The following is a 26,045-nucleotide window of genomic DNA, read 5'->3' as shown; positions in this document are numbered from 1 at the left end:
TGCATCAAGTCAGAGCACTGTGACTCTTACTGGGGAATGTAGAGGAATGTAGAGAATGTAGTTCACCTACACCCAGAATACTATGAACCCAAACAATGATGGCTCTCGGCCAAGCTTGCCATGCATACCCAATATGCCCAGATTTGAATCATGGTGGGTTTTGAGGGGAATTGGCCTGGACATTTGGGAGTAGTAGGTACTGGGATTTATAGTTCACCTGCAATGAATGAGCACTCCGAATCCTTCCGATGATGGACCAAGACCAAACTTGGCACACAGAGCCCCCATAACCAAAAGAGCATATTGGACAAGTGTGGAGGAAAGGGATTTATAGTTCACCTGCATCCAGAGAAACAGTGACCCCCACTGACAATGGACCGGGACCAAACTTTGCACAGAGAAGCCTCATTACCAACTGAACATACTGCAGGGGTTTGTGGGAATGGGCCTTGATTTTGGGAGTTGTAGTTCACCTGCATCCAAAGAGCACTGAACCCAGCCAACGACAGATCTGGATCAAACTTGGCACACAGACTCAACATAGCCTCCTGTGGATGTTTTGGGACAATTGCCCCTGGAATCTGGGAGTTATAGCAGTTCACCCCCATCCAGAGAGCACTGCAGCCAGGCGATGACCAGCCAATGACAGATCTGGACCACACTTGGTACACAGACCCAAAATGGCCAACTTTGAATACTGGCAGGGTTTGGGGAGGATTGACCCACAATTCTGGGAATTGTAGTTCACCCACTCCAAACTGAGAATACCTAACAATCAGAGACAAATAATGCCTTTATCAAATAACCCGGGCATTGCCGGGTTCCCAAGCTAGTATATAATATAATTAGGGCTGTGCAAAACTATCTTTAGTCCCATTATTAGTTAGTAATTAAATTCATGCAAACAAATTGCTATTAAGAAACATGCAGGAAGGGGGGAGAAAAATTTAAGAATCAAAGAACCAATGAATTACAAACAGCGGAATACAAGAAGTCACAGTGAATGCTAATCTGCAGCAATAAATTTGCAGGGTTTATTTGTATAGCTTTCCCATGCAGCCAATGTACACCAACAGAATATATTTATCATATATTTATGATAAATATATGGAATATTTATTTATTTTGTTATTATTCCTGTAACTAAGACTATAAGATCAACAACACATTGGCATTTGGGCTTCTGTTCAAGGGCAAATAATCTCATAGTAGTTGAAACATTTTTAAAAAGGGCTCTGAAGATATTTGACATTCAGATTCTGTAACATTCAGAAGCCTTTAAGCAACATTGATAAAGCCAAAGAGGCCATTGCTAGACCGAGGCTGTTTGCTGGTCGCCATAATGAAGGGCAGCTAGTTGGGTTGGAGACTGAGAACACAGCAATGAAGTTTGGGAAGGCAAAGTCCCCTGTGGCAGAAAATTCAAAAGGCCCTGCCCTAAAACTACATTTCCCAGAATGCAGTGCTCAGCGTCAGAAATGTTTAGAATCAGTCTAATAATAAATAAAATTATTGAATCTATAAAGTACGTAATAGTATAAATCTGTGCTAAGTTGAAGTTCTATGATTCATTTTGTGTCATATAGACACACTGTTCGACAGACATTCAAGGGGATTGCTGTTGTGGCTTTTTAGAGACAAACGATTTTGTCTAAACTTTTTAAAATCCCCCAAAATCAGTAGATGTGTGAAACTTTCTGAAACTTGGGTGGATTGATGCTCTGGATATTTTGTGCATTGCATATAAAATTCAAGTAGATAGCTACGTAGTTTAAAAAAATAGTTTGTAAAAGATTTAAAAATTCTCCAAAAATTTGTGGATGAGTGTTCTGAAATGTGGTAGGCTAACAGTGGAAAATGTGGATAAAGACAATACAGTGGCAGTGCACCTGTAAAGACTAGCATGACTTATAATATGCTGCTGTATTGTTGCCCATCTAAGAATTCAGCCTGTCTCATATTGCTAATGAAAACCAGACAATCTTAACCCCAATTCAAAACACAGTAATTTCCCCATTCCACCTTCGATGAGGAATACAAATACAATGGTTTTACCTTTTTCACATCAAATGCATAGGGAGAGTGGGAGATTATCTTTTTGTGCACAAGTTTTATGTTTTGCATTCCTGATATTGCAATATCAATGTAAAAACATTCTTACTAAGCCTACATTCATGCAGTGCTGAAACTGTTTAAAAATGTTGTCTGAAATACAGCCTAACTGCAGTTATTTAGAATTAGTATGTTAAATAAAAAGTGGACATAGAAAAAAGAGAGGGAATGAATATTACTAATGACAAGTTCTTTTTTAAAAAATACAGACCTTTCAACAGTTTTTGCTGCTTCTTCATACAGTTTGTCTTGGCAGCACATTTTAATTGCTAGATCAAATTCCTGAATCTGTTCAAAACACCTGTATGCATCCTTGTAGCACTGAGCTCTCTTATAGTAATATGCAGCCTCTTTCACCTGCGTAATAATAATAATAATAATAATAATAATAATAATAATAATACTTTATAGTTGTGTCTAATTAAACATGCAAATATTGTAAAAACAAAACAAACAGGACATATCACAATTGGAGGAAGTAGGACTGGACCATGATAGAATAGTCTTCTTTTCCTGATTGGAAAAAGAAGTGTCAATTCTTCTATGTTAATAGAGAATTACAAGTTAACATCATTACAAATAAAAACTCAAGAGCTTGTACATCAAGTTAACTCAGACAGAATATATTTCAGCAGAGCCAATTTGTACATTACTTGCAAAGTCATCAAACATTCCATAATCAGTGAAAAGAAAATGAAAAGTACACATGTGAGTCACTTCAATTTTTTTTTTCAAAACTACTATAACAAAGTCTTCCTTTTCAAAAATGCATCTGAGAAAAGAGATTGGCAATTGTCACTGGATTGCTAGTACCATAGCCTCCCGCCATTGGCAATGTTGAATAGAATGGATGGATTCAGTAGTTCAGCAATAGCTGGAGAACCTCATGCCTCCATCTGATTTATATTGTAGCACAACCAGTACCAAACGGGATGATGGTTAGATCTAAGCCCGTCAGCACACTATCCCTCTTGCTGCTTTCCTATGGCTGATCTTAAATCAATCTCACTCACATACATTCCACACAACACATTTGGGGATTTGAGTCATCAATCAGGCTTGCCATATCTACCAAGTGACCGTATGTAGGTGAAGAAATGTGAAAAGCAGGTAGTATTGGAATCACAGATGCCTTAAAGGGCCAGACTTAAAAGTGACTTCAAAACAGAGTTTATTGAAACAAAAGGAAAAGGACGCAGGGATACTTAAATGTAGTTCCACTGGTCAAAAACTCAAAAATCCAAACCAGACCCGGTCCAAAAGGTAAACAGAAATGTAATCCAGATCAATTGGATGCAAAGAGCAACAAGTCAAACAAAGCGCTCTAAGGCAAAACAAAAAGGCACAGTACACAAATGGTTAACAAAGGGAGTTGCAAGAAGAGAAGCGTTGTCAGCCAAAGTCCAAGGTCAAAGCAGGAAGAATCCAAAGCAGCGTTGCTCCAGTGTCTGCAGAAACAGCGTCTTTAGCCAAACGGGTTCAGGTCCAAACTGCAGATTCGAGTCCAACGCCAAACATGAAACAGGCAGCAGCAAGACTACAAGAAACTTTCCCAATACACAGCACCCAGCACACGAACGCACATCAACACCTTGCCTTCTGCAAAGACTTCTCATCACTGAAGCCACTTTTATCTACAAATCACCATCAGAAGATGAACTGACCACCGCCCCATCACCATCCTCCGCAGCTGCTCCCAGCTCTTCACGCAAATTCCCTTGACTCTCTCTCCAATTCCTCCATCTCCTGTCAAGACTTAGATCCCCCCAAGAATCAGTTGGATCCCCTGATTGCCAGTCTTCACTCCCAGAGAACCCCATAAAGGTATCACTAGTTGTTGGTGCCTCACAAATAGCTTGCACTTCACTTATCTTAGTCCAATCCATGGTGTCTCCTTCTCCTTCACTCATTGACCCATCATCCCCAGAGAATCCCTCAAACGACTCTTCATCTGTAGGTGCTGTAAGTATGTCCTGGATCCTCTTTCTCTGCTGCTCATCATCAGATTCCTGCTCCCGAGTAACCCTTTTCCCCCTTCTGGCACCCATACTACTGTTTGTAACGTTACTCACAGGCTCTACTACAACACGTAGCATGAAATAAATGGTTGTTGTGCCAAGTAACTGCAAGGTAAAGAGCCCACCTAAACCATCCCACTTCTAATAACTGCTGTACCAGATATTTATAGTCCAGCGGAGAAAAATAAGGTGGCGTTCTAAACTGCAGTTTCTCTTCTATGGGCATTGTCTAAGAGCTGAAACAATGGCACAGTTATATTTATGCTTTCCCCCACTCTTTCCCACCCTGGAAAATAGTAGAACATATTTACCTTTCGTAATTTTTCACAAAGCTGTGCACAACGCTGGTAGTCTTTGGCATGAAAAAGGCATTTGAGAGCCAAATTTGGTTCACCACATTCTATGTAGGTTTTGGCCAGTTTCATGTATTCCATTTGCTTCTCCCTGTTAATAAGAAAAAAATGATCACATGACAACCTAATTACAGATTTAAAAATAGTCAGTCGAGTGATCAAAGATATTTCATTTCAACAGCTATTTGAAAACATTTAACTCTTTTAAAAAGTATACTAATGGCTACTCTTCATAAGCCACTGAACTGCTGGAAAACCACCATTGTTTAAATGACCAAATTGCTTTGCTCCTTTTTGCCCCACATGTTTTGAAGATAAACAAAGTTTTCACCTGTGAAAAGTGTCAACGTTCTATACCAGTGCTTCTCAACTGTGGGTCCCCAGATGTTTTGGCCCTCAATTCCCAGAAATCCTAATAGCTGGTAAACTGGCTGGGATTTCTGAGAGTTGCAGGCCAAAACACCACTGTTCTATACCCTATGTGTTCCCTCCAGCAAAACTTATATTATAATTTTCTGCACATCTGCGACAGTCAGGAGTGCTTACTATCAGCTTTTAGCTGACCTGCCAGGTGCGCCCCTTCCTAGATTTGGAGGACCTTAAGATGGTAGTTCATGTAACCTCAAAATTGAACTTCTGCAATGTGCATTACATTGGGCTACCTTTGTATCAATTTCAAAAACTCCAGTTGGTTCAAAATATGGGAGCCAGATTGGTTACAGGGACATCTAGGACTGAGCATATTAGTAGTCACTCCACTGGCTACCAATTAATTTCCAAGGCAAAGTAATAATAATAATAATAATAATAATAATAATAATAATAATAATAATAATAATACTTTATTTATAACCCATCCTTTCTCCCTGAGGGGACTCAGGATGGTTTCCAGCAAAAGTAACAAAATGGCAAATATTAAATGCCAAAAACAACAAATAACAAATCAAAACATTGAATAAAACAATCTCAATATAAAATTATAAAAACTAACTGAAAAAATAACCCCAAAACCCTTAAATAAATATAACAACACAAAGTATAAGGTGTTAGTATTAATCTTAAAGTCTTACATGGTTTGAGTCCAGGTTTATTTATTTATTTCGTGTCAAAAGCATTGCATAATAAATAAGTTTAAAAGCGATAAAATAAAGGAATCACAAACAGCTAAATAGTTTTAGACCAAAAGTGGGCAACAGTAATTGCTGTTCAGGTTACCTACAGGATCGACTTCTTCCGTACAATCCGCCTTGCTCACTGAAGTCCTCTGGGGGGCATATGCTCCAGACTGCCAGAACCCGACTGGCAAGGAGCACCCAGAGGACCTTTTCATTGGCCGCCCTACAACTATGGAATGACCTGCCAGTAGAGTTCTGACTCCTAGATCAGCTGTCGGAATTTTAGACGTAAGTGAAGACCTATCTTTTCTGGCAGCCCTATCCGGATAGTTTTAATGACAAATTTTAAACTTCCACTCTATTTTTAACTTTTGTTTTGTGTTATTTTAATATGAATTTTAGGGAATATGTTTTAATATGGAGTGTTCTTAAATAATTATGTGTTATAACAATGTTGTAACCCGCCTCAAGCCGTGAGGAGAGGTGGGTAAAAAATAAAATTACTATTACAGTATTATAATCTGCCCTATTGGTAAATTGGAGAAAACACAGATACAGTATATGTACATCTGACTAAACCCGCATATACTCACACATAATTAGTTTATTACCACGGCCTGATTAAACATATATTTCTCAAACTTTCTAGATACGTGCCTTTTTAAACATCTAGAAACCACTTACTTGGGAGTGATTTTCTTTGACTGGACATTAAGCACAGCATCATTTGCCAAGGCCAGTTTCTCCTTTTCAATTGCACCTCCCTTTTGATAGCATTTAGCAGCCACCTGAAAGAACAATAATCATACCTACATAAGATGCTGGAGCTGAAGGATATAATCAACACAGCAGAAGTATGACAAAGTGATTAGACTGGTGGGCCACTGAACAAGTAGGGTTGCTAGCTTTTGTTACCATTGCTTCCTGTTTTTGTGTTTTCAACAACAGCTGAACTTGCAAGTTTCTGCACTTGATCAGTTTGTAAAAGAAGCCTCCTTGGATCATGCAGAACCACAGGAGATCATCCAGTATCCTCCAGGTTTACAACTACCTTAAGTCCCAGTCAACATAATCAATGGTCAATATCTACAGCAGTTGAAATTCAATATATCTGGAGTTAACCAAGTTGTCTACCTCAACACAAACGGTCCATCTAGCTCAGTGGTTTCCAATCTTTGGGCCTCCAGATGTTTTGGATTTCAGCTCCCACAGTTCCTAACAGCTGGTAAGCTGGCTGAGATTTCTGGGAGTTGAAGTCCAAAGCACCTGGAGGCCCAAAGATTGGTAACCACTGATCTAGCTAGTCTAACACCTTGTTTCACAAAGTCAAGATCAAGAAGAAGTATGTAGGAAGCCTGCAAAAAGAGCATAAATGTGTGAAAGATCCCTATATATTCTGATGCAGCTCAGTATGCTCCTTAGAACATGAGGATAGTTAGCAGTTCACCAAAAAGACAGAAACTAGGACTTTTAAGGACCCAGAGAAGTTTGTAAAGTACTGGGAAAATACCTTGTCTGACTTACTGGACAGGAGCATTGTGGCAGGGGGCATCCTCCTGCCCACCATTGCGCCTGGGGGGCTCCTTCTTCCCAGAAGCCCCCTGTGCTGGGCTGACTTCATGCACTGTAGTTGGCTGGCCATTCACTGATGGGCCCGCCCTGCCTCGATTAGTCAGGCTGGCCACCATGTTGGTCCACCAGCAGCCTACTTAAGGCTGGGCTGGGTCACTCCCCAGCCAGTGATCTTTTGGCTGTTGGTGGCCATAGAAATGGCACAGCTGCAAGGTGGCACAGTAGCTAGTAGCCAAGGCAGCACTGCGAGGATAGTGTCCCTGTATTGTGCTGGTCAGAAAACAGCTGCTTTTCCTGGTGTGGTTAAGTGGTATCAGTCAGCAACGGGGTATCTGATTCCTGATCCAGGATCCATGCATGGCGGCCAACCCTGTTTCTCATTTGTAACCAATACACAAGTTGTGGCCTGTTATTACCCCAACACTGAGTGTTTGTCATTCTTGGTTTCTGTGGTGGGCGGAGGGTGGTTGCCCATGCCCATGTAATTGTTTTTTTAACCTTATTTTTAAAAGAAAGAAAAAAAAAGATGATTCTGGGTTCTGAATTTTAAGCTTTTTATAAATGTGTTGTCGAAGGCTTTCATGGCCGGGATCACAGGGTTGTTGAATGTTTTTCGGGCTGTGTGGCCATGTTCCAGAAGTATTCTCTCCTGACGTTTCACCCACATCTATGGCAGGCATCCTCAGAGGCTGTGAGGCATGGCTTCCATGCCTCACAGCCTCTGAGGATGCCTGCCATAGATGTAGGCGAAACGTCAGGAGAAAATACTTCTGGAACATGGCCACACAGCCCGAAAAACATACAATAACCCTGTTTTATAAATGGCCATCATCTAGGAGACATTATAGCTACTTAAAATGGAATACTTACTTTCTCAGGCCCCTTCTATACTAAGAAATAATCCAATTAACAATGTAGATAATTCACATTGTCTGATTTAAACTGATTACATAAGTCAACACTGCCAGATAATGCAGTCTACAAAGCAGATAATTCGGATTTTATATGGCAGTATAGAAGGGGCCTTAGTGTCTCTAACCTGGAAGCCATATATGTTCAAGTGAATGGGGTAAAATGCTATTTAGTATTATCTAACCAAGTTAGTAATAGTTCGTGAATTGCATTTGTATTGCATTGTATAAAGTGTAATTACAGTTGTAATTTGCAGTCTCAATGTGTAGAAAACAAAAAAGTCAGAATATAGAACAGGGCACTATATACTGTTGCTAAATTATTGCTAAACTAATAAGTGTGGAAAATGAACAATACTACAATCCTGAACACACACACAAAGTCAGTCTCTGCCAAAAGGTTGACTTATGTAATCAGTTTTGATGCTGGTTTTATGAGTATACCTTTGGATTCATGTTCATGTTTTACTCCTTGTTTCCTGGATTTATTCCCATGTTGGATTCTGGGGATTCCTGTTCTGTGTCTCTGAAACAGCTTTGAGCTGTTTGGATTATTGCTTTTGGATTGTTTTCTATTACCAGTTTGGTCTGACTTACTGCCTGCGTGTCTTGCTTCCTTTATTAATTCTTGGATTTTGCTCTTCCAATTTCTTATGGTGTTTTCCCCTTTTTATATGTGTTTTTATCAATAAACTGTTTTATACTATCACGTTTGGATTCTTGGTGGGTGCTGCGAGCAAGCTGAACTCCTGCTGAGGTGCAACAACTATATCCAAGGGGTTTGTAGGCTTGAGAGTTTCTAATTCCATTTTTTTAACTTGAGAGATGGGCTGAAAGATTTGCAACTCCCCAACTTAGGTAGAACTATATCAGCAAATCTCTTCAGGGATTGTAAAAGAATCTATCAAATGAGAAAGTCGCTCCTGCTCCCGGGTCTGGAAAAGGGGTAATTCCTTTCCCTTACTGTTCCATTTAGACATCATAGGATTCAGAGTTGGGAAAACATTGGTCACAATATCTGGAGGATCCCGGGATTTATAGTTCAACAAACTTGCTTTTCCAGGTTCTGTAAATAACACTCTTGTCCTCCCTAAATCTGCCCAACACCCTTTTAAAGCCATTTCAGAAACTGGCCATAAAAATGAATTCCATGTTAATCGTACATTTCCTCAAAAAATTACATTCCTTATTATAGCCCAACATAATATCAAGTTCTAATGTTAATGGGAATGGGAATTCTCTATTTCCACAGGAGCATCTTGGAAATTTTAAAAACATTTTGCAAACTGCCTGCTGTCTTCTGCTAGATTGACTTGCAACCCAGCACCATGGCAAAAGGGACATGATTTTGCCCAACAAGGGAGGGGGGGGGTTGAGATTTCCCAGAAAAGGTTGGTTCCCCTTCAACCTCAGTAAGTTGTAGAAGCTCATGAGACATGTCTGTCTGCTCTGCAGCTCAAGCAGAGCAAGAAGAAGAGAGATCAAGCTGATCAAAACGCAAGGCATTTAGAACCTAAACAACTTTTATATTCAAATGCTCCGCCAGCCAAAAGGTGTGCTCCTTTTGACATAAAGTCTAATGAGTTAGCGAACAATGCAGATGGGACTGTAAGAGCTGGAGCCAAAACAACAGTGAGTAGAAGGAAAATAATCACCAGTGCAATTCCAAACAATCTTGCACAAGGGATAACTCAAACTTTCACTTGATACTACAGCTGGGTTTTCTGTATTAGGTAATAACAAATTCTGGTCCCCCCTCCCCTTTATGCATCACTGTAATAAAAAAGTATATTTTCTCATGAGTTCAAGATGCAGAAAGGCATCTCAGGATCCAACCCCAGGTTCATATAAGACATATATCAATTTACAAAGCATGGGACAAAGAAGCTCCTTTTAAAAGTCTTTTTGAATGTTCCCAGTCCTTTTTGTCTTCTTTCTAGCTGCAAGTTTTTGGTATTAGGATTAACAATGAAGGGATGGTGAAGACAGACTGGTTATGTGTGGGGGAGCCCCGGTGGCGAAGTGTGTTAAAGCACTGAGCTGCTGAACTTGCAGACCGAAAGGTCATAGGTTCAAATCCCAGGAGCGGAGTGAGTGCCCGCTGTTAGCTCCAGCTTCTGCCAACCTAGCAGTTCGAAAACATGCCAATGTGAGTAGATCAATAGGTACCGCTCCGGCGGAAAGGTAATGGCGCTCCATGCAGTCATGCCGGCCACATGACCTTGGAGATGTCTACGGACAACGCCGGCTTAGAAATGGAGATGAGCACCAACCCCCAGAGTCAGATATGACTGGACTTAACATCAGGGGAAACCTTTATCTTTACCTTTTTTATACAATGCAAGAAAAAGGTTCACATTTGACTGCATCCCATATACATTTACTTGGAAAAAAATTAAATCTATAACCACTTTTTTGAACATAAACTTTTTATGATTCGAACTAGCACCTTGCATCTGATACAGATTTTGGTTATAGTAAAGAAAACTTTTTCTCCCCAACGCATATATGCAAAACAAGCAAACCAAATTGTGCAGATCCAAACAATTCTGGACCAGAATTTACCTTCCAACACTGGTGTTTGGCATAATATTCTCCTTGTGCCACCCATTCTTCCGGAGTTGATGTTTTCACAAACATAGTGTCATCTAAGGCTAGAAAAAAAGAGAATGGACTTGAATTTGTTATATACATTCTTTACAAACTATTACTTTGATAAACAAATCAGAAAAAAACTGATGGGCCTGCTTAACATTATACTGAATATAGGCATTAAATGTTTTCTATTTAAAATTTTGTAATCACACCTCAAATCAAATCTAATTGAGACTCTATTTAACTAATTCCAAATTTGTTAGTTGTTCAACAGTCTACTAATAAGGACAACATTAGCCTTACTCTTAGATATCAAGTTTAAGCTCATCTCAGGTATTTCCTTTACAACATGTTTTTTCAGTTCAGATTAACTGAGATATTGGTGTGACTCAGCCACAGCATAGCCAGAGTGAGGATGAAGAAGGGGATTCTGGGTTTCAGATACAAGAGCCAGATGATGGAATGCAGGATGAATTTCAGGATGATGGCATGGGAATGGGAATGATACAGGATGATTCAGAGGCTCGAGATATGCAGCTTGAGCAGAATGAACTGTTGACCCAGCTGGCCATAGATAACAGCCAGGATGACATTCCCATGGGAATTAATGAGCAAGAGATGTCTCAAGCCCCGGTGTCTCAAGCCCCGGTTCAGGTGCAAGATAACGAGGACGTTGAAGGGGCGCCATCATTATCTAGGGCGGACCGGTTACCTCAGCCTCGTAGGAGTGTAAGATTGGCGGGGAAGAGAGAGGCCTTGGAAGGAAAGAGAAATGCATTTTTGGGTTGCTTTTAAAAGTGTGTGTTTTGAGATAGATTTTTGTCAAAGCAAATTCTCGCTTCGTCTGAGTGGATGTTCCTGCTTCATGCTTAAGAGAAGTTTCCTGTTCCTGGATCTTTGTAACCTTTGGGCCTTTGTTCTTTGGGATCTATTGTCTACTGGTTTGGCTTATAAATTATTGGATTTCTATGGCTTATGGATTAATGGATTTTTATGGCTTATGAACTATTGGATTCCTATTGACTCTTTTACTGCAATCTTGAAAATCTTATAACTGCCTGCTTAGATATATATTTGCTTTTGCTCAATAAAACTACAAAAGACTTCATTCTGTGTGTGACTGAGTGTCTATAGCTAGGTGAACTATTCTGAGGTGTGACAGATATGTACACATTTCTTTAGGGGGATATATCTTCTCTAAATGTATTCAACAGGAATGCTAAAATATAAATAAATGCAAAAATGTGATTAATTCCTTTCGGTATATATGAAACTGCACATGCTGACTGATATCAAATGCTTGCTCTGAAATGAATTCTGGTAGATACTGGTTTCATTCTGGGCAAGTTAAGAAGCCTCAATGCTTTATAAATTGAAAACTTTTAGCAGTTCAGTATTAATATCTACTTGCATAAGCAAATTTCTGTTCTTGTGCTAACTAATCATCATTCACTGTGGATGATAGATTCTAGAGTTGCATTTCATAGTAAAAAAAATTGCATTCACTAATTTTGACTGTAAGTCTTCTCAAAGTATTGTTCTTGATGACAAATTGTAAGCTAGAGGCCAGAAAAAGTGAATGCAAATATTGTTGATTGTCTGAACAGATTTGAAACAAGTGATTGTGGGAGGGGGACAGAAGCTTGCCTTCCTAATTCCAACTCCTACTTCAAAAATAGCTGTTTAGCAAAGACAACAGCAGCTCAGGGATGTAAATCTGTTAGTCTCCATGTCTGAACAACCTTACTCAATGATGAACTAAAAGAATTAATTTCCTCAATGATGTATTTAGTCATAGGTTAGTTAGGTAAAGGTTTTCCCCTGACATTAAGTCTAGTCGTGTCTGACGTTGGGGGTTGGTGCTCATCTCCATTTCTAAGCCAAAGAGCTGGCGTTGTCTGTAGACACCTACAAGGACATGTGGCCAGCATAACTGCATGGAATGCTATTACCTTCCCACCTGAGCGGTACCTATTGATCTACTCACATTTGCATGTTTTCAAACTGCTAGGTTGGCAGAAGCTGGGGCTACCAGCGGGAGCTCACCTCACTCCTTGGATTCGAACCGCCAACCTTTCGGTCAGCAAGTTCAGCAGCTCAGTGGTTTAACCCGCTGTGTTGCCAGGGGCTCCCACAGTTTAATTACAAAAGTAAAAAGAAATCTAAAAGAATTACATCTCGATCCTTTCTGGATTAAAATAGCTCAACTTTACTGAGGTCACTAGGAATTTCCTTAAATGCAGGCAGTGAAAATTCTGTAATTTTAACTATAAATTGTCCAAGTTTGCTTCTTACTTCAGCACTTCTATATTTCATGCAAAACCCGGAGAGTAACTCAGGACCTGAATAATAATGAACAAACTTTTATAAAAGGATGATATGTACGGTTTACCTTCATTTTCTTCAGTTTTGACAACTTGAACAAATTCTTGCTTGATGAAATACTGAAATGCAGGTGCACGCCGATCTCTGTTTTCATCAAAGATCCACAGATTGACCCTGGCTCTTGTGATAGCGGTATATAACAGCTTTAGCTCACCATTAAGCATCTAGGAACGATTCAGAGATGTACGATATATAAAGGAAACTACTACAAAGAGCCAATACTACAGTTTAATTTCCCTTCATCTTCTCTGACTTCTGCCAAGATCTCTCAATACACTACTAATATCATCCCTCTCAGATAGTGTCACCAGATAATAATAATAATAATAATAATAATAATAATAATAATAATAATAATAATAATAATTATTATTGTACCCCGCTACCATCTCCCCAGAGGGACTTGGGGCGGCTTCTGGGGAGATGGTGGCAGGGTACAAAAATAAAATTATTATTATAATTGCAGATTCCCTGCACACAACATCCCAAATGACTCCACTGTATCAATTCTCTTTGTTTGGTATATACATCTACAACACAATTTTTAATTTTGAAGGTCAAAAATCAACTTCTAATGAGATGGAGAAAAGCAAAATCTCTTTGATTACTAAGATCGACATTTGCACATGTTTTTGCACTCACCATCTTCTTCAAGGACTTTGTCCCCCTATTCACACTTCTATCCTACTGAAGACTCTCGAACTACAACTCAAAATCCTTTCAGTTTCTGCCATCTGAGATTACTTCTAAAAGAGATAATGTCTAAAACAGCAATTAGCTGTTGCAATAACAGACTCTGCCTCTAACCAATAGATTGATCTCGATACGAAAAAAATACTATTAGCAAAAAAAAGGTTATGTACTGGCAGGATGATGACTTCTAAAATTCACCTTGTACATATCCGGGTTGAACAGAAGATGTTTTCTTGGAGTGTCATCATCTTTCTCAATGGGAGTTTCAATAACCACCCTAGTTTCTTTGGATAAGGAAAAGGAAGGTTTGAAAAAAGAAATAATTTTCCATTCTTTGTGAGCCTAAAAATGTGAAAAAAAATACAGAAGGTTACATATTGGCAGCACTATTCAACACAGTTTTGCAAAGCATATCACAAGATGGCATGATTGACTGGAAAAGATGACAATGCTTGGTAAACTTTAAGGCAGAAGGAAAAGGAGAAGACCACATTATAAGTGGATAATAATAATAATAATAATAATGTGAATGGCTAACAACTGGAAAAACTTACCTGATACAAAAGGATCCAGCAAAAGGAGCAGCACCAGGAAACTACAGGCCAATAACATGTCTGCCCACTATGTTTAAACTACTGACTGGCATCATAGCTGACAGAATTCAAGACTATCTTGAAGAAAAAAATATCTTGCCAGATGAACAGAAAGGCAACAAACAGGAAAAACAGGGGCACAAAAGACCAGTTATTAATTGACAAAATGATTCTGGAGAACTGTAAAAGCAGAAAAGCTAATCTTCACATGACGTAGATTGACTACAAAAAGACCTTTGACTCACTCCCACAGAGCTGGATCATCAAGTGCCTGGACGCCATCGCGATTTGTAAAAACGTTGGCACCTTTATTGAAAACATGATAGAGCACTGGAAAACTGAACTGTTTGTTGGAAATGAAAGCTATGGACTTGTCAACATCAGAAGAGGAATTTTCCAGGGAGACTCATTGTCCCCTCTGCTTTTCATTATTGCCATGATCCCTCTGTCAACAATCTTACAAAAAACAAACCTTGGCTATCAAACATCTAAAAAATCTCACAAAATTTCACATCTGATGTACATGGATGACCTGAAGCTGTATGGGAAAACGCAAACTGAAATCCAGTCTCTGACTAACACTGTCCGAATTTTTAGCACTGATATCAGCATGGAGTTTGGTTTGGACAAATGTTCAATAGGGGCATTGAAGAAGGGAAAAATCATTTAAAGTGAGAGCATAAATATGCCTAATGGCCAAACAATAAAGTGTCACCAGCCAGAGCCCTATAAATATCTGGGCATATTACAGCTGGACAACATCAAGTATGAACATGTGAAAACTGTGGTCAGCAAAGAATACACACAAAGGGTCAGAAAAATTCTCAAAAGCAAGCTCAATGGAGGCAACACCATCAAGGCTATAAACACCTGGGCCATACCTGTCATAAGATATACTGCTGGCATTATAAATTGGACACAGGAGGAACTGGACAATTTGGACAGAAAAACAAGAAAACTCGGGACCATTCATCATTCACTGCACCCTCGCAGTGATGTTGACCGGCTATATCTGCCTAGAAGATCAGGAGGCAGAGGACTCTTACAAGTAAAACAAGCAGTCAAAGAAGAAGAACATGCCCTGGCAGAATATGTAAAGCAAAGTGAAGAACCTGCTTTGATTGAAGTCAAAAATTAGAAACTCCTCAAAGCACAGCAGACAAAAAACCAGTACAAGAAAACTGCACTACAAACTAGAGCTGACAGCTGGCACAACAAAACATTGCATGGAAAGTTCCTTGACAAAATTGAAGGAAAAGCTGACAAGGAGAAGACTTCAAGACCTCAAGATTGAACTTCACAGACTCTGGCAGAAACCAGTGCAGGTGTTTCCGGTGGTGATGGGCACATTGGGTGCCGTGTCAAAAGATCTCAGCCAGCATTTGGAAACAATAGACATTGACAAAATTACGATCTACCAACTGCAAAAGGCCACCCTACTGGGATCTGCGCGCATCACCGAAAATACATCACACAGTCCTAGACACTTGGGAAGTGTTCGATTTGTGATTTTGTGAAACGAAATCCAGCATATCTAGCTTGTTTGCTGTGTCATACAATAATAATAATAATAATAATAATAATAATTATTATTATTATTATTATTATTATTATTATTATTATTATTATTATTATTATAACAACTTTGTTATATCTTGCCCCATCTCCCCAAAGGGACTTGGGATGGCTTACATGGGGACCAAGCCCAATAAAACAAAATTAAAATCTATCACCATAAAATACATTGCATTACAATGAATTAAACACAAAAAGTATAAAACATCATAAAAACATAAACTCAACAACAACCAATAACGAGTAGCCGAGTACAGTGGGCGTGTTGAGCTGAACGTGCGGGGCAAGGGCTTATGCAACATACTACAAGGGCGGGGCTGGTAATAAAGTGCAAAAACCAGATATGAAGGGCCAAGTCAATTATTGAACCGATTAATCAAAGGCACATTGAAACAATAAAGTTTTCAGGTCTGTCCAGAAGGTGGACAGAGTGAGTGCTAATCTAATCTCTTTGGGGAGTGAGTTCCAGAGCTGGGGGGCTACCACCGAGAAGGCCCTCTACCTCATCCCCACCAATTGTGCTTGTGATGGAGGTGAGAGCAAGAAAAGGGCCTCCCCAACCAATCCTAAAGTCTGTGCAGGTCATAGTGGAGGATGCAATTGTAAAGATAGGCTGGACCCGAATTGTTTAGGGCTTTATAGGTGATAACCAGCACCTTGAATTGGGACCAGAAACATATTGGCAGCCAGTGGAGCTGTTTTAATAGCGGGATTGTCCACTCCCTATAATCTGCTCCAGTTAGCATCCTGGCTACCAACCTTTGTACCAACTGTAATTTCTGTAGATATGAAACTGTAGTTTCATGTAGATATTAAAAAGCATGGGAAATAGAATGGAATCTTGCAAGACCCCACAAATCAATGGCCAGGGGCCTGAGCAGGTATCTCCCAACTTGACCAACTGGGTGCGACCCTCCAGGAAGGAGCGGAGCCACTGCAAAGCAGCACCTCCAATACCCATTCCAGCAAGCCACCCCAGAAGGATACCATCGTTGATGGTATCAAAAGCCATTGAGATGTCCACAAGAACCACCAGGGGCACACTTTCCCTGTCAAGCTCTCTGCAGGGGCCATCCACCACGGCGACCAAAGCCAACTCCATACCGTGACCAGGCCTGAAACCAGACTGCAATGGATGGAAAGCACAGCCCTATTTCTATAAGGTGTGAGCATGGATGTTACTGAAAGGATCTCATTAATTTATCAAAGTCAACATGAAGGCACATAACATCACCACCAGCAAGTTTTCCAAGGTTAAGTCTCCCCATACACCAGGGCCTCAATCAAGCAAAGACGTCACCTAAAAATACAGATATGCTAATATTGCAATCCTTTTTCAATACAAGCAAACATGGATGATAAAAATTAAGCACAATGATGTCGCAAGACTAAAGGACTACTGGCCAATCGCTTGAGCTTTTCATTTCTGCTGGGTGAGAAAAGACCAATTATTTCCCAAGAACTTTTTGAGCATTTTGCATACCTCTGAATCTGTGAAAAAGTTGTAAAGGAGTACATCATCAAATTCCAACCCCTTTGCTTCATAAATTGTTAGCACAAGACCCAAACTGAGTTCCTCGGGAATCTTTTCTTTTGCGGTTTCATTTGCTACTAATATCACCTACAACAAATTAGAGAACACAAGATTTGTAATTTTGGTGAAGAAAGAGAGGCAAACTTCCATTAAGCAAGCACTGAAAAATCCCACCAGATGAAAAAGTAGGATTAAAATCAACAGTGGGTCATTTTAAGTAGGCGAGTGTCCTAAAGTTGAATCCAACTGAACGAATGATGATTAATGATTATGACAGCCATCAATGAAAGATTACATTATTTTGTCCAGGAATGTTTTTCACTGACTCCACCCATACTTAAAAAGTTGCAGGTTCCTTTTTTTGAGCTCAGTTTGATAACCATAACTGAGTTTGCAGGAATGTCTAAATCAGTGGTTCCCAACCTTTGATCCTCCAGGTGTTTTGGACTTCAGCTCCCACAATTCCTAACAACTGGTAAACTGACTGGGAGTTGAAGTCCAAAACACCCAGAGGACCAAAGGTTGGAAACCACTGGTCTAAATTATCCAAAAGCAATGAGAAGAGAAAACATACATATATGGAAAGGGGCTAGACTGGATAGCCCCTGTAGTCTCTTTCAGTTCTATGGTTCTACAGAACAACATGTCAACACAAGATAAATACTGCATATACTCATGTATAAGTCTAGAAATTTTAGTCCAAAATCGACCCTTTAAAAACTGGGTTATAATAATAATAATAATAATAATAATAATCAACTTTATTTTACCCTGCCACCATCTCCCCACAGGGACTCGGGGCAGCTCACATGGGGAAAGGCCCAAACAATACAATTGAGCAAAAACCACAGCATAAATACAATCTATATATATATAAGGATAAAAAAAAAATCGGCCTAGGACAAAACAACAAAACTATACATCCCAGAAACACTAAACTTGGCAACACAAACCCTCATCCAAGCCTCTATGTTCATACAACAAAAAGAAAAGAAAAATAAAGTCCTAATTAGAGGGAGAGTAATAATTGTTTTTTATCCAATTGCTGCCAGTTACAAGGATAAACTCTGCCCACTTGGTCTCCTAGCAACCTACTCAGCCCAGGGGACAGGCACAGTTAGGCCTCAGGCCTCTTCCCCACTGCCTATAAAATACAGATTATTTGATTTTAACTGGATTATATGGCAGTGTAGACTCAAGGCCCTTCCACACAGCTATATTACCCATTTATAATCTTACATCTGTTTTGAACTGGATTATCTTGAGTCCACACTGCCAGATAATTCACTTCAGTGTGCATTTTATACAGCTGTGTAGAAGGGGCCTCATATAACCCAGTTCTAAGCAGATAATATAAGATTATAAATATACAGTAGAGTCTCACTTATCCAACATAAACAGGCCGGCAGAACACTGGGTAAGTGAATATGTTGGATAATAAAAATTAAAATAATTAAACATCAAATTAGGTAATGATTATACAAATTAAGCACCAAACATCATGTTATACAACAAATTTGACAGAAAAAGTAATTCAATGCTCAGTAATGCTATGTTGTAATTACTGTATTTACAAATTTACCACCAAAATATCACAATGAATTTAAAACATTGACTACAAAAACATTGACTACTAAAAGGCAGACTGCGTTGGATAATCCAGAACACTGGATAAGTGAATGTTAGATAAGTGAGATTCTACTGTAATATGAAATAATTACTGTGGTAATCCAGTCCAACCCAATTCTATCATGGAGGACACAATCCAAGCACGCCCAACAGATGGCCACCCAGCCTCTCAATAAGAAGAAGAAGAAGAAGGAGGAGGAGGAGGAGGAGGAGGAGGAGGAGGAGGAGGAGGAGGAGGAGGAGGAAGAGGAGGAGGAAGAGGAGGAGGAAGAGGAGGAGGAGGAGGAGAATATCATACAATCATAATGTTAGGAGACACCCCTAAGGATAATCCAGTTCAACTTCCTTCTACCATGCACAACAACACACACCAAGCACTCCTGACAGATGGCCATCCAAGATCTGCACAGTAATAATACAAATCGAATCATAGAATCAGACAGTTAGGACAGACTCCTATAGGCCATCCAGTCCAACCCAACTCTGCCATTGGACGATACAATCCAAGCACTCCCAACAGATGGCCACCCAGCCTCTCAATACTAATACTACTACTACTACTACTACTACTAATAATAATAATAATAATAATAATAACATCATCATACAATCCTAAGGTTTGGAGTGACCCCTAACGATCATCCAGATCAACTTCCTTCTACCATGCAGGAGGACACAATCCAAGCACTCCTGACATATGGCCATCCAGTCTCTACATAATAATGATGAAGAAGAAGAAGATAATAATAATAATAATAATAATAATAATAATAATAATAATAATAATAATAATAATAATAATAATAGAAGCATAGAATCCAAGAGTTTGGAGAGACCCCTAACCCTTTCTACTATGAAGCAGGACACAATCCAAGCATTCACAACACATGGACAATGTATAAATACTATACAATACTACACAGGGACATAGACCCCCTCTACCCTCACCACTTTCACAGTACACAAACAACCAAATGCATACTAAACATAAAGACAACCATACAACACATATTCAATACCACCACTACCTCAACAAGTTCTCACCAACACCACCAGACAACGCCACAGCAAAGCGTGGCCAGGCACAGCTAATTGGCAATATAAAAGATAAAACAGTAATACTATAAGACAAGTATTTACAACAATTAAAATATCAACCAACCAGCCAGGTACAGTTGACTTTTTAGGAAGAGGGAAGCGCCTGAAGTTTAATTCAAAATGTTAGTTCATTTAGAAAATAATTATCACATCATAGAGACACTCTTGAAAAGAGCAAATTTGTAAGGCATATTTGCTTAGCAGAAACCATCTATAAACCATCACATGCCAGAGAATGGTTACCTGATGTGCTCCAAATTCAATTGGTTGCGTCTTTCTTTTATTGCCTCTTAGTAGGATTGCTAGATCACTAACACTGCAAGATTCCAATACAGTGGGTTTAGGACCATCAAAAAGGCCTGAATCTCTAGGGAGACTATCAAAAGATTCTGGGAAATAGTACTGAAGTAAATCAACAACTCCTGAGGCCAAGAGGAGGATCCCTGCAAATAAAGAGAAGCAGATAAAAACTTGGCACAATCAATGTCTCAAACACATGGAAACAGAAAATGAAGTCAACTGAAAAAAGTTGGTAAATAGCTGTTTGAAAACTGCAGCTAGAGTAGAAAGCGGTTTAATGTCTACAAACAGCTTCATTAAAATGCCGAACATGGAGGAAGGAGCATTTCATGCCAAATTTCTGATTACAGTATGACCCCTTATCCACAGTTCCTGCCATTTCATTTATCCACCTCTAACAAAACAGGTCCTCTGTAGACATTTTCTAGGTCCTCTAACATAGGTCCTAGGTCCTCTAAGATACTTGGATCCTTCATTTTAAGAGGATTTGCTATTATCCACAGTTGCGTGTTCGTGCAAAGTCTTACTCGCATCCCCTGCAGATACAGGGGCCATACTGTACATCAGTGGTTCACAACCTTTGGGCCTCCAGGTATTTTGGACTTCAACTCCCACAAATCTCAGCCAGCTTACCAGCTGTTAGGATCTGTGAGAGCTGAAGTCCCAAACACCTGGAGGCCCAAAGGTTGGGAACCAATGCTGTACATAAATGAACTGCATGCATTACCACAGGCATAAGAATATAAACAGGTCCATTCCACTTGTGTTGTGTGGTTCCCCGGCTGTATGGCCATGTTCTAGCACCATTTTTTTCCTGACATTTTGCCTACATCTGTACCACCAGATCCTCTGGAGATGTCATCCACAGATGAGAAAAAGCTTCTAGAACATGGCCATATACCCCAGAAACACCCTGGCTGTGAAAGCCTTCGACAATACAACAGAGCAAACTTTATTGGTCAAATTTATTTGGTTAAGAAATAATGACCATGGCTGTATCTTAGTCCCAACTACAAACCTATTAATGCTAGGGAAGACTACTGATTGCAGGTACTTAAGAAGTTCAATGGTAGGAACAGTATCGACCTGGATCTTCAGCATTGGATCATTGGTGAAATTGGTTTCCAGCTTCAATGCTCCATTCAGTAAATATCCCAAGCCTATGTCAAGGAGTAGTTGCAAGGATGTATAAGTAGTAACATCACCTACCCGCAACCCACACTGATAAAGTGTACAATGACAGGGAGACAGAACACTGCTTTTTGTGTTGTCAAAGGCTTTCATGGCCAGAATCACTGGGTTACTGTGAGTTTTCTGGGCTATATGGCCATGTTCCCAAAACATTATCTCCTGACGTTTCGTCCACATCTATGGCAGGCATCTTCAGAGGTTGTGAAGTCTGTTGGAAACTAGGCAAGTGGGGCTTACATATCTGTGGAATATCCAGGGTGGGAGAAAGAACTCTTGTCTGTTGGAGGTAAATGTGAATGTTGCAATTGGCCACCTTGATTAGCACTAAAAGGCCTTTTTCTTTCTCCCACTCTGGATGTTCCACAGATATATAAACCCCACTTGCCTAGTTTCCAACAGACTTCACAACCTCTGAGGATGCCTGCCACAGATGTGGGTGAAACATCAGAAGAGAATGCTTCTGCAACATGGCCATACAGCCTGGAAAACTCAGAGCAACTCACTGCTTTTTGGTTTAAAAAAGCACAATGACTATTAAAACGTATATATTTACATCCCCACTACATCCAGCTTCCTAACATATAAGGCTTAGATACCTGAATGAGATCTGTAGTTCTGGTGAAGTTGGTATATTCTTCTTGGTTTTCTAACAATACATTGTTTCTTGTCATTAGAGGTTTCACTGGCATAATGAAAAAGTGACGTCAAGTCACTGAAACGAAATGCAACTCCTTTCATGATGCTCTGTGCGGTGTCACCTGTCAGGAACATTGCATTAGGATCATCAATGCATTTCATTAGCAATGCTAGCTCTCCTTGAGTAAAATCCTGAATTTCATCCCCATAAAGTTCATGGATGCACCATGGCAGAACTCTGAACGCAGAGAGCCTTTGAGACAATTTGCACAAGACATCTTCCTCATCAAAATAATTCCCTTGTGATCTTATTCGTTGGTAAAGACAAAACAGTTGATAAATTTCACTACGGTCTTCTTTGAAGTCTGGGCATCTCTTTCGACCAAGTTTTTTGTACTCTTCTTCGGTCAGTATGCCTCGTGGGCTGCTCAATGCCTCAAAAGACCCCTTCAAAAAAGATTTTATTTCTTTCCAAACCAATGCTGGATTGTAGGGGTGTTTGCCTTTTGCCATTTTGGGCCAGATCTCATGAGCAAATACACTGAAGGTCACAAAGACTCTAGGATCGCATGGTCTTGTATGAACTTCAGCAGTGTCCTCGTCTTCATCATAATCAACTTCAATATCAACATCATCATCTTCCTCTTGCCAATTTAAGGTAATTCCGTCTTCTGTTGTTGACCATCCATCAATGCTATGCTTAAGACTTCCATCTTCATTCCTAAGGAAAAATGGGTCAGACATCGAGGCATCAAGTAAGAGTAAAAACTGCCTGGATGTGACGAAGAGAGGAAAACTTTCATCTTTCACATCCTGAAGTCTGTAAACATTTGGTTCAAGTGGCCTGTAATGGCTGGTTGCCTTAGAAGACTTGCTAAGCTCAATAAAATTCTTCTGAACTTCTCGACACAAAACATGATTTTTAGTAACAAAGATCTGATGCAAGTGCTCCAGTTTGTCAGCTTCCTCCTCAACATGCTCCTCATCCTCATCACAATCACATGATGAATTGATTTCTGAGTCTCCTAAACCTGAAGAACTCTGGTCATTTTCATCTTGTTCACTGTCCATACTTGCAGATACTTCCAATTCAACTGAATCACTGGAGTCACAGGCATCTTGTTTGTCATCAAGGACTTCCTCCTCGCAGCCCTTGTTTTCCAAATGAGAATTGCATTTTTGTCTCTGCCACACTTGTCTAACCAATAGGGGACCCTGTGCCAACTCTGCTTTCTCCCAGTAAGAGTGGAATCTTTTCCAAAGCCTATATAAGCAACAAGTGGTCTTTCCTGTTCCACTTCGTCCAATTAAGATGATTGGCTCCAAAGGTTTGGGGTTCAAGTCAATGATTGCATATTCCAACTCTCCCACTCTGAAGGGGTATTCAACAGCAGAAGTCATATCATTTAGGATGTTATGTGCCATGTTAGTACTGAAACTGTGAAATTTCATTATACTATATTCCGCTTCTGCTGTACTTGCTGGGGGAAAGTATTCATGATCTTTTGGTTTCTCTGCTTTGATGTCTTCAACATAAATACGAGGAATGCGCTTTTGGTCTTTTTTGTTCACTGAAAATGAAGTTGTGTTCATAACTTTGAGGGTTTTCCTTAATATGCAAGACTGTCCACGGTTGTATGCAGCACAGATATGTTCAACAGCGTATTTGATAGCTCTTCTAAGTTTGTCATGATCGAGAACAATGTCCCATATTCGAATGATTTCTGTGTAAACTCTCCCAGTTGGATGAGTCAAATCCTCACTTTCTATGATCTTTTCTGTGGTCTCACTGCAACGAGGAGAAAAGTCTATTGCACGTTCCCAGAGCATTCTTGCCCCTTTGCCCAGCTTTGCTTCATAAAGATGAATGCCCCCTTTGACATGCTTCAGTTGTTTTTTATTACCCTGGGTCCAGTCGCCATTCCCCAGCTGCTGGATTACATGTATGACCTTATTTCTCATATCATGAGGCATATCTTTACGTCCCAACTTCTTTAACGTTTCAGGTGTACATTCAATTTCCCATGTCATTTTATCAAAGTCTTGGATGCTTGTCTCAGCATCCTGGAACTGTTCATCATCTTCAGAAGAGGAGTCCTCTTCTCCTTTGTCTTCTTCAAGTTCATTAGCAGCCCTCTCCCTTGAAGTGTCTTTGTTTAAACAAACATCCTCCCTACTATCACAAGAAAACCCCTCATGGCCATAGATCTGCTGGTGGACATCCTCTTTGCTTTTCACCATGGGAGATGATGACTTTTGCACTTCAGGTACAGATGAATTAATTTTTGCTGAGACTTCCTGCAATTTTAGGTTCTGAATTAATTGCATAATTTCTTGCACAAGACATTCCTTCAAAGTCAGAGGCTTATTAACAATCACACATGCTGAGTTTTTTGTTGCAGCACTTTCTGTTACTTGCTGCTCATGGGAAGCACTCCCTATGTCTGATTCCTCATTTAACATCTGGCTTTTAGCTGACATTTTGGATGAACAGGGAAATGAAGAATTGGCTAAACTTTTAGTCTGTGAGTTATCAGAAGGTGCAGTAAACTTCGGGACTTTGGGCTGCTGCCCTCCTACATCATGCCGAGGTTTTTTCTTATTCTCACCCAGGGCTTCATTCCAAGCTCTAAGCATTGGGTCATTCTTCTTTTTTCTGTGGCACACATCTTTTCCTGCATTGTTCCTTAAATTGAGATTTATCTCAAACTTTGCCAGTAAAACCAACATATTCTTAACCTGCTTTGTCAGGGTCTTCTGAAAAAGAATGTGCATCACTGTGTTTCCATTCCTGTCTTTACAGTTGGGGTTGAGTTGTGGAAAGGCAGAGGGATCTGAGCTGTATAATTCCAGAAGGTAACTCAGAAAACGAACACCAATAGGATCTGGAGGAAAACACACAAAACATATCAAGGTAAGTGTTGTCAAAGGCTTTCATGCCTGGAATCACTGAGTTGCTGTGAGTATTTCGGGCTGTATGGACATGTTCCAGCAGCATTCCTAGAGTCTGCATCTGTGGCTGGCATCTTCAGAGGTTCTGTTAGCAGCAAAGCAAGTGGAGTGTATGTGTGTGTGTGTATGTATATATATATATATCTGTGGGATGTCCAGGATGGGAAAAAGAACCCTTGTTTATTTAAAGTAAGTGTGAATGTTGCAGTTAGCAAGCTTGAATGACATTTGAGTAGCCATGAATGTACCGTCAGGAGAGAACGCTACTGGAACATGACCATACAGCCCGAAAAGCTTACAGCAACCTATTGATAAGATTTTTTAAAGCTCATACCAGGAAGGGTAATTTAGGGGCTGTGGTAGCACAGCGAGTTAAACTGCTAGCTGCAGGAAATCTGCCAACTGGAGAGTTGGCAGTTCGAAGCCACAAGTCAGGGTGAGCTCCTGTCAGCTCTAGCTTCTGCCAACCTAGCAGTTCGAAAGCATCCAATGCGAGAAGATCAATAGGTACCCGCCTCGGCAGGAAGGTAAAAGGGAGTCCCGTGCAGATATGCAGACATGCCGGCAACACAATCGGAAATGTCTATGGACAACAGGCTCCTCAGCAAGGAAAAACTGAACAAGAGCACCTCCTCATGGCTGGAGTTGAGCATCGCTTCCAGAAGCCAGAGATGAAAAAGCGGAAGACCTTTGTTTGTGTATTGTATGTCGTTGTATGTGTAAAAGGAATTGAATGTTTGCCTTATATGTGTATTCTGTAATCTCTGAATCCCTCCGGGGAGA

The 26,045-nt window shown here is 40.0% G+C and overlaps 1 protein-coding gene across 2 annotated transcripts in view; it reads right to left on the bottom strand.

Annotated features, from left to right (window-relative positions):
• trank1 (tetratricopeptide repeat and ankyrin repeat containing 1) overlaps window positions 1–26,045 on the bottom strand; it is a 107,537-nt gene that overhangs the window by 9,705 nt on the left and 71,787 nt on the right. For both annotated transcript variants that reach the window (XM_062958232.1, XM_062958233.1), the window contains 9 exons: window positions 22,271–25,195; window positions 20,427–20,626; window positions 17,406–17,543; window positions 13,953–14,096; window positions 13,069–13,225; window positions 10,647–10,735; window positions 6,283–6,386; window positions 4,442–4,574; window positions 2,324–2,469 (listed from right to left, as the gene is read on the bottom strand). In XM_062958232.1, coding sequence (XP_062814302.1) covers window positions 2,324–2,469; window positions 4,442–4,574; window positions 6,283–6,386; window positions 10,647–10,735; window positions 13,069–13,225; window positions 13,953–14,096; window positions 17,406–17,543; window positions 20,427–20,626; window positions 22,271–25,195 — 4,036 coding nt within the window. The remainder of the gene's footprint in view (window positions 1–2,323; window positions 2,470–4,441; window positions 4,575–6,282; window positions 6,387–10,646; window positions 10,736–13,068; window positions 13,226–13,952; window positions 14,097–17,405; window positions 17,544–20,426; window positions 20,627–22,270; window positions 25,196–26,045) is intronic.

This window comes from Anolis carolinensis, chromosome 6 (genome assembly GCF_035594765.1).
Source record: "Anolis carolinensis isolate JA03-04 chromosome 6, rAnoCar3.1.pri, whole genome shotgun sequence".
NCBI lineage: Eukaryota > Metazoa > Chordata > Lepidosauria > Squamata > Dactyloidae > Anolis > Anolis carolinensis.
The sequence above is the reverse complement of the archived record's forward strand: the minus strand, read 5'-3'. Positions and strand labels throughout refer to the sequence as shown.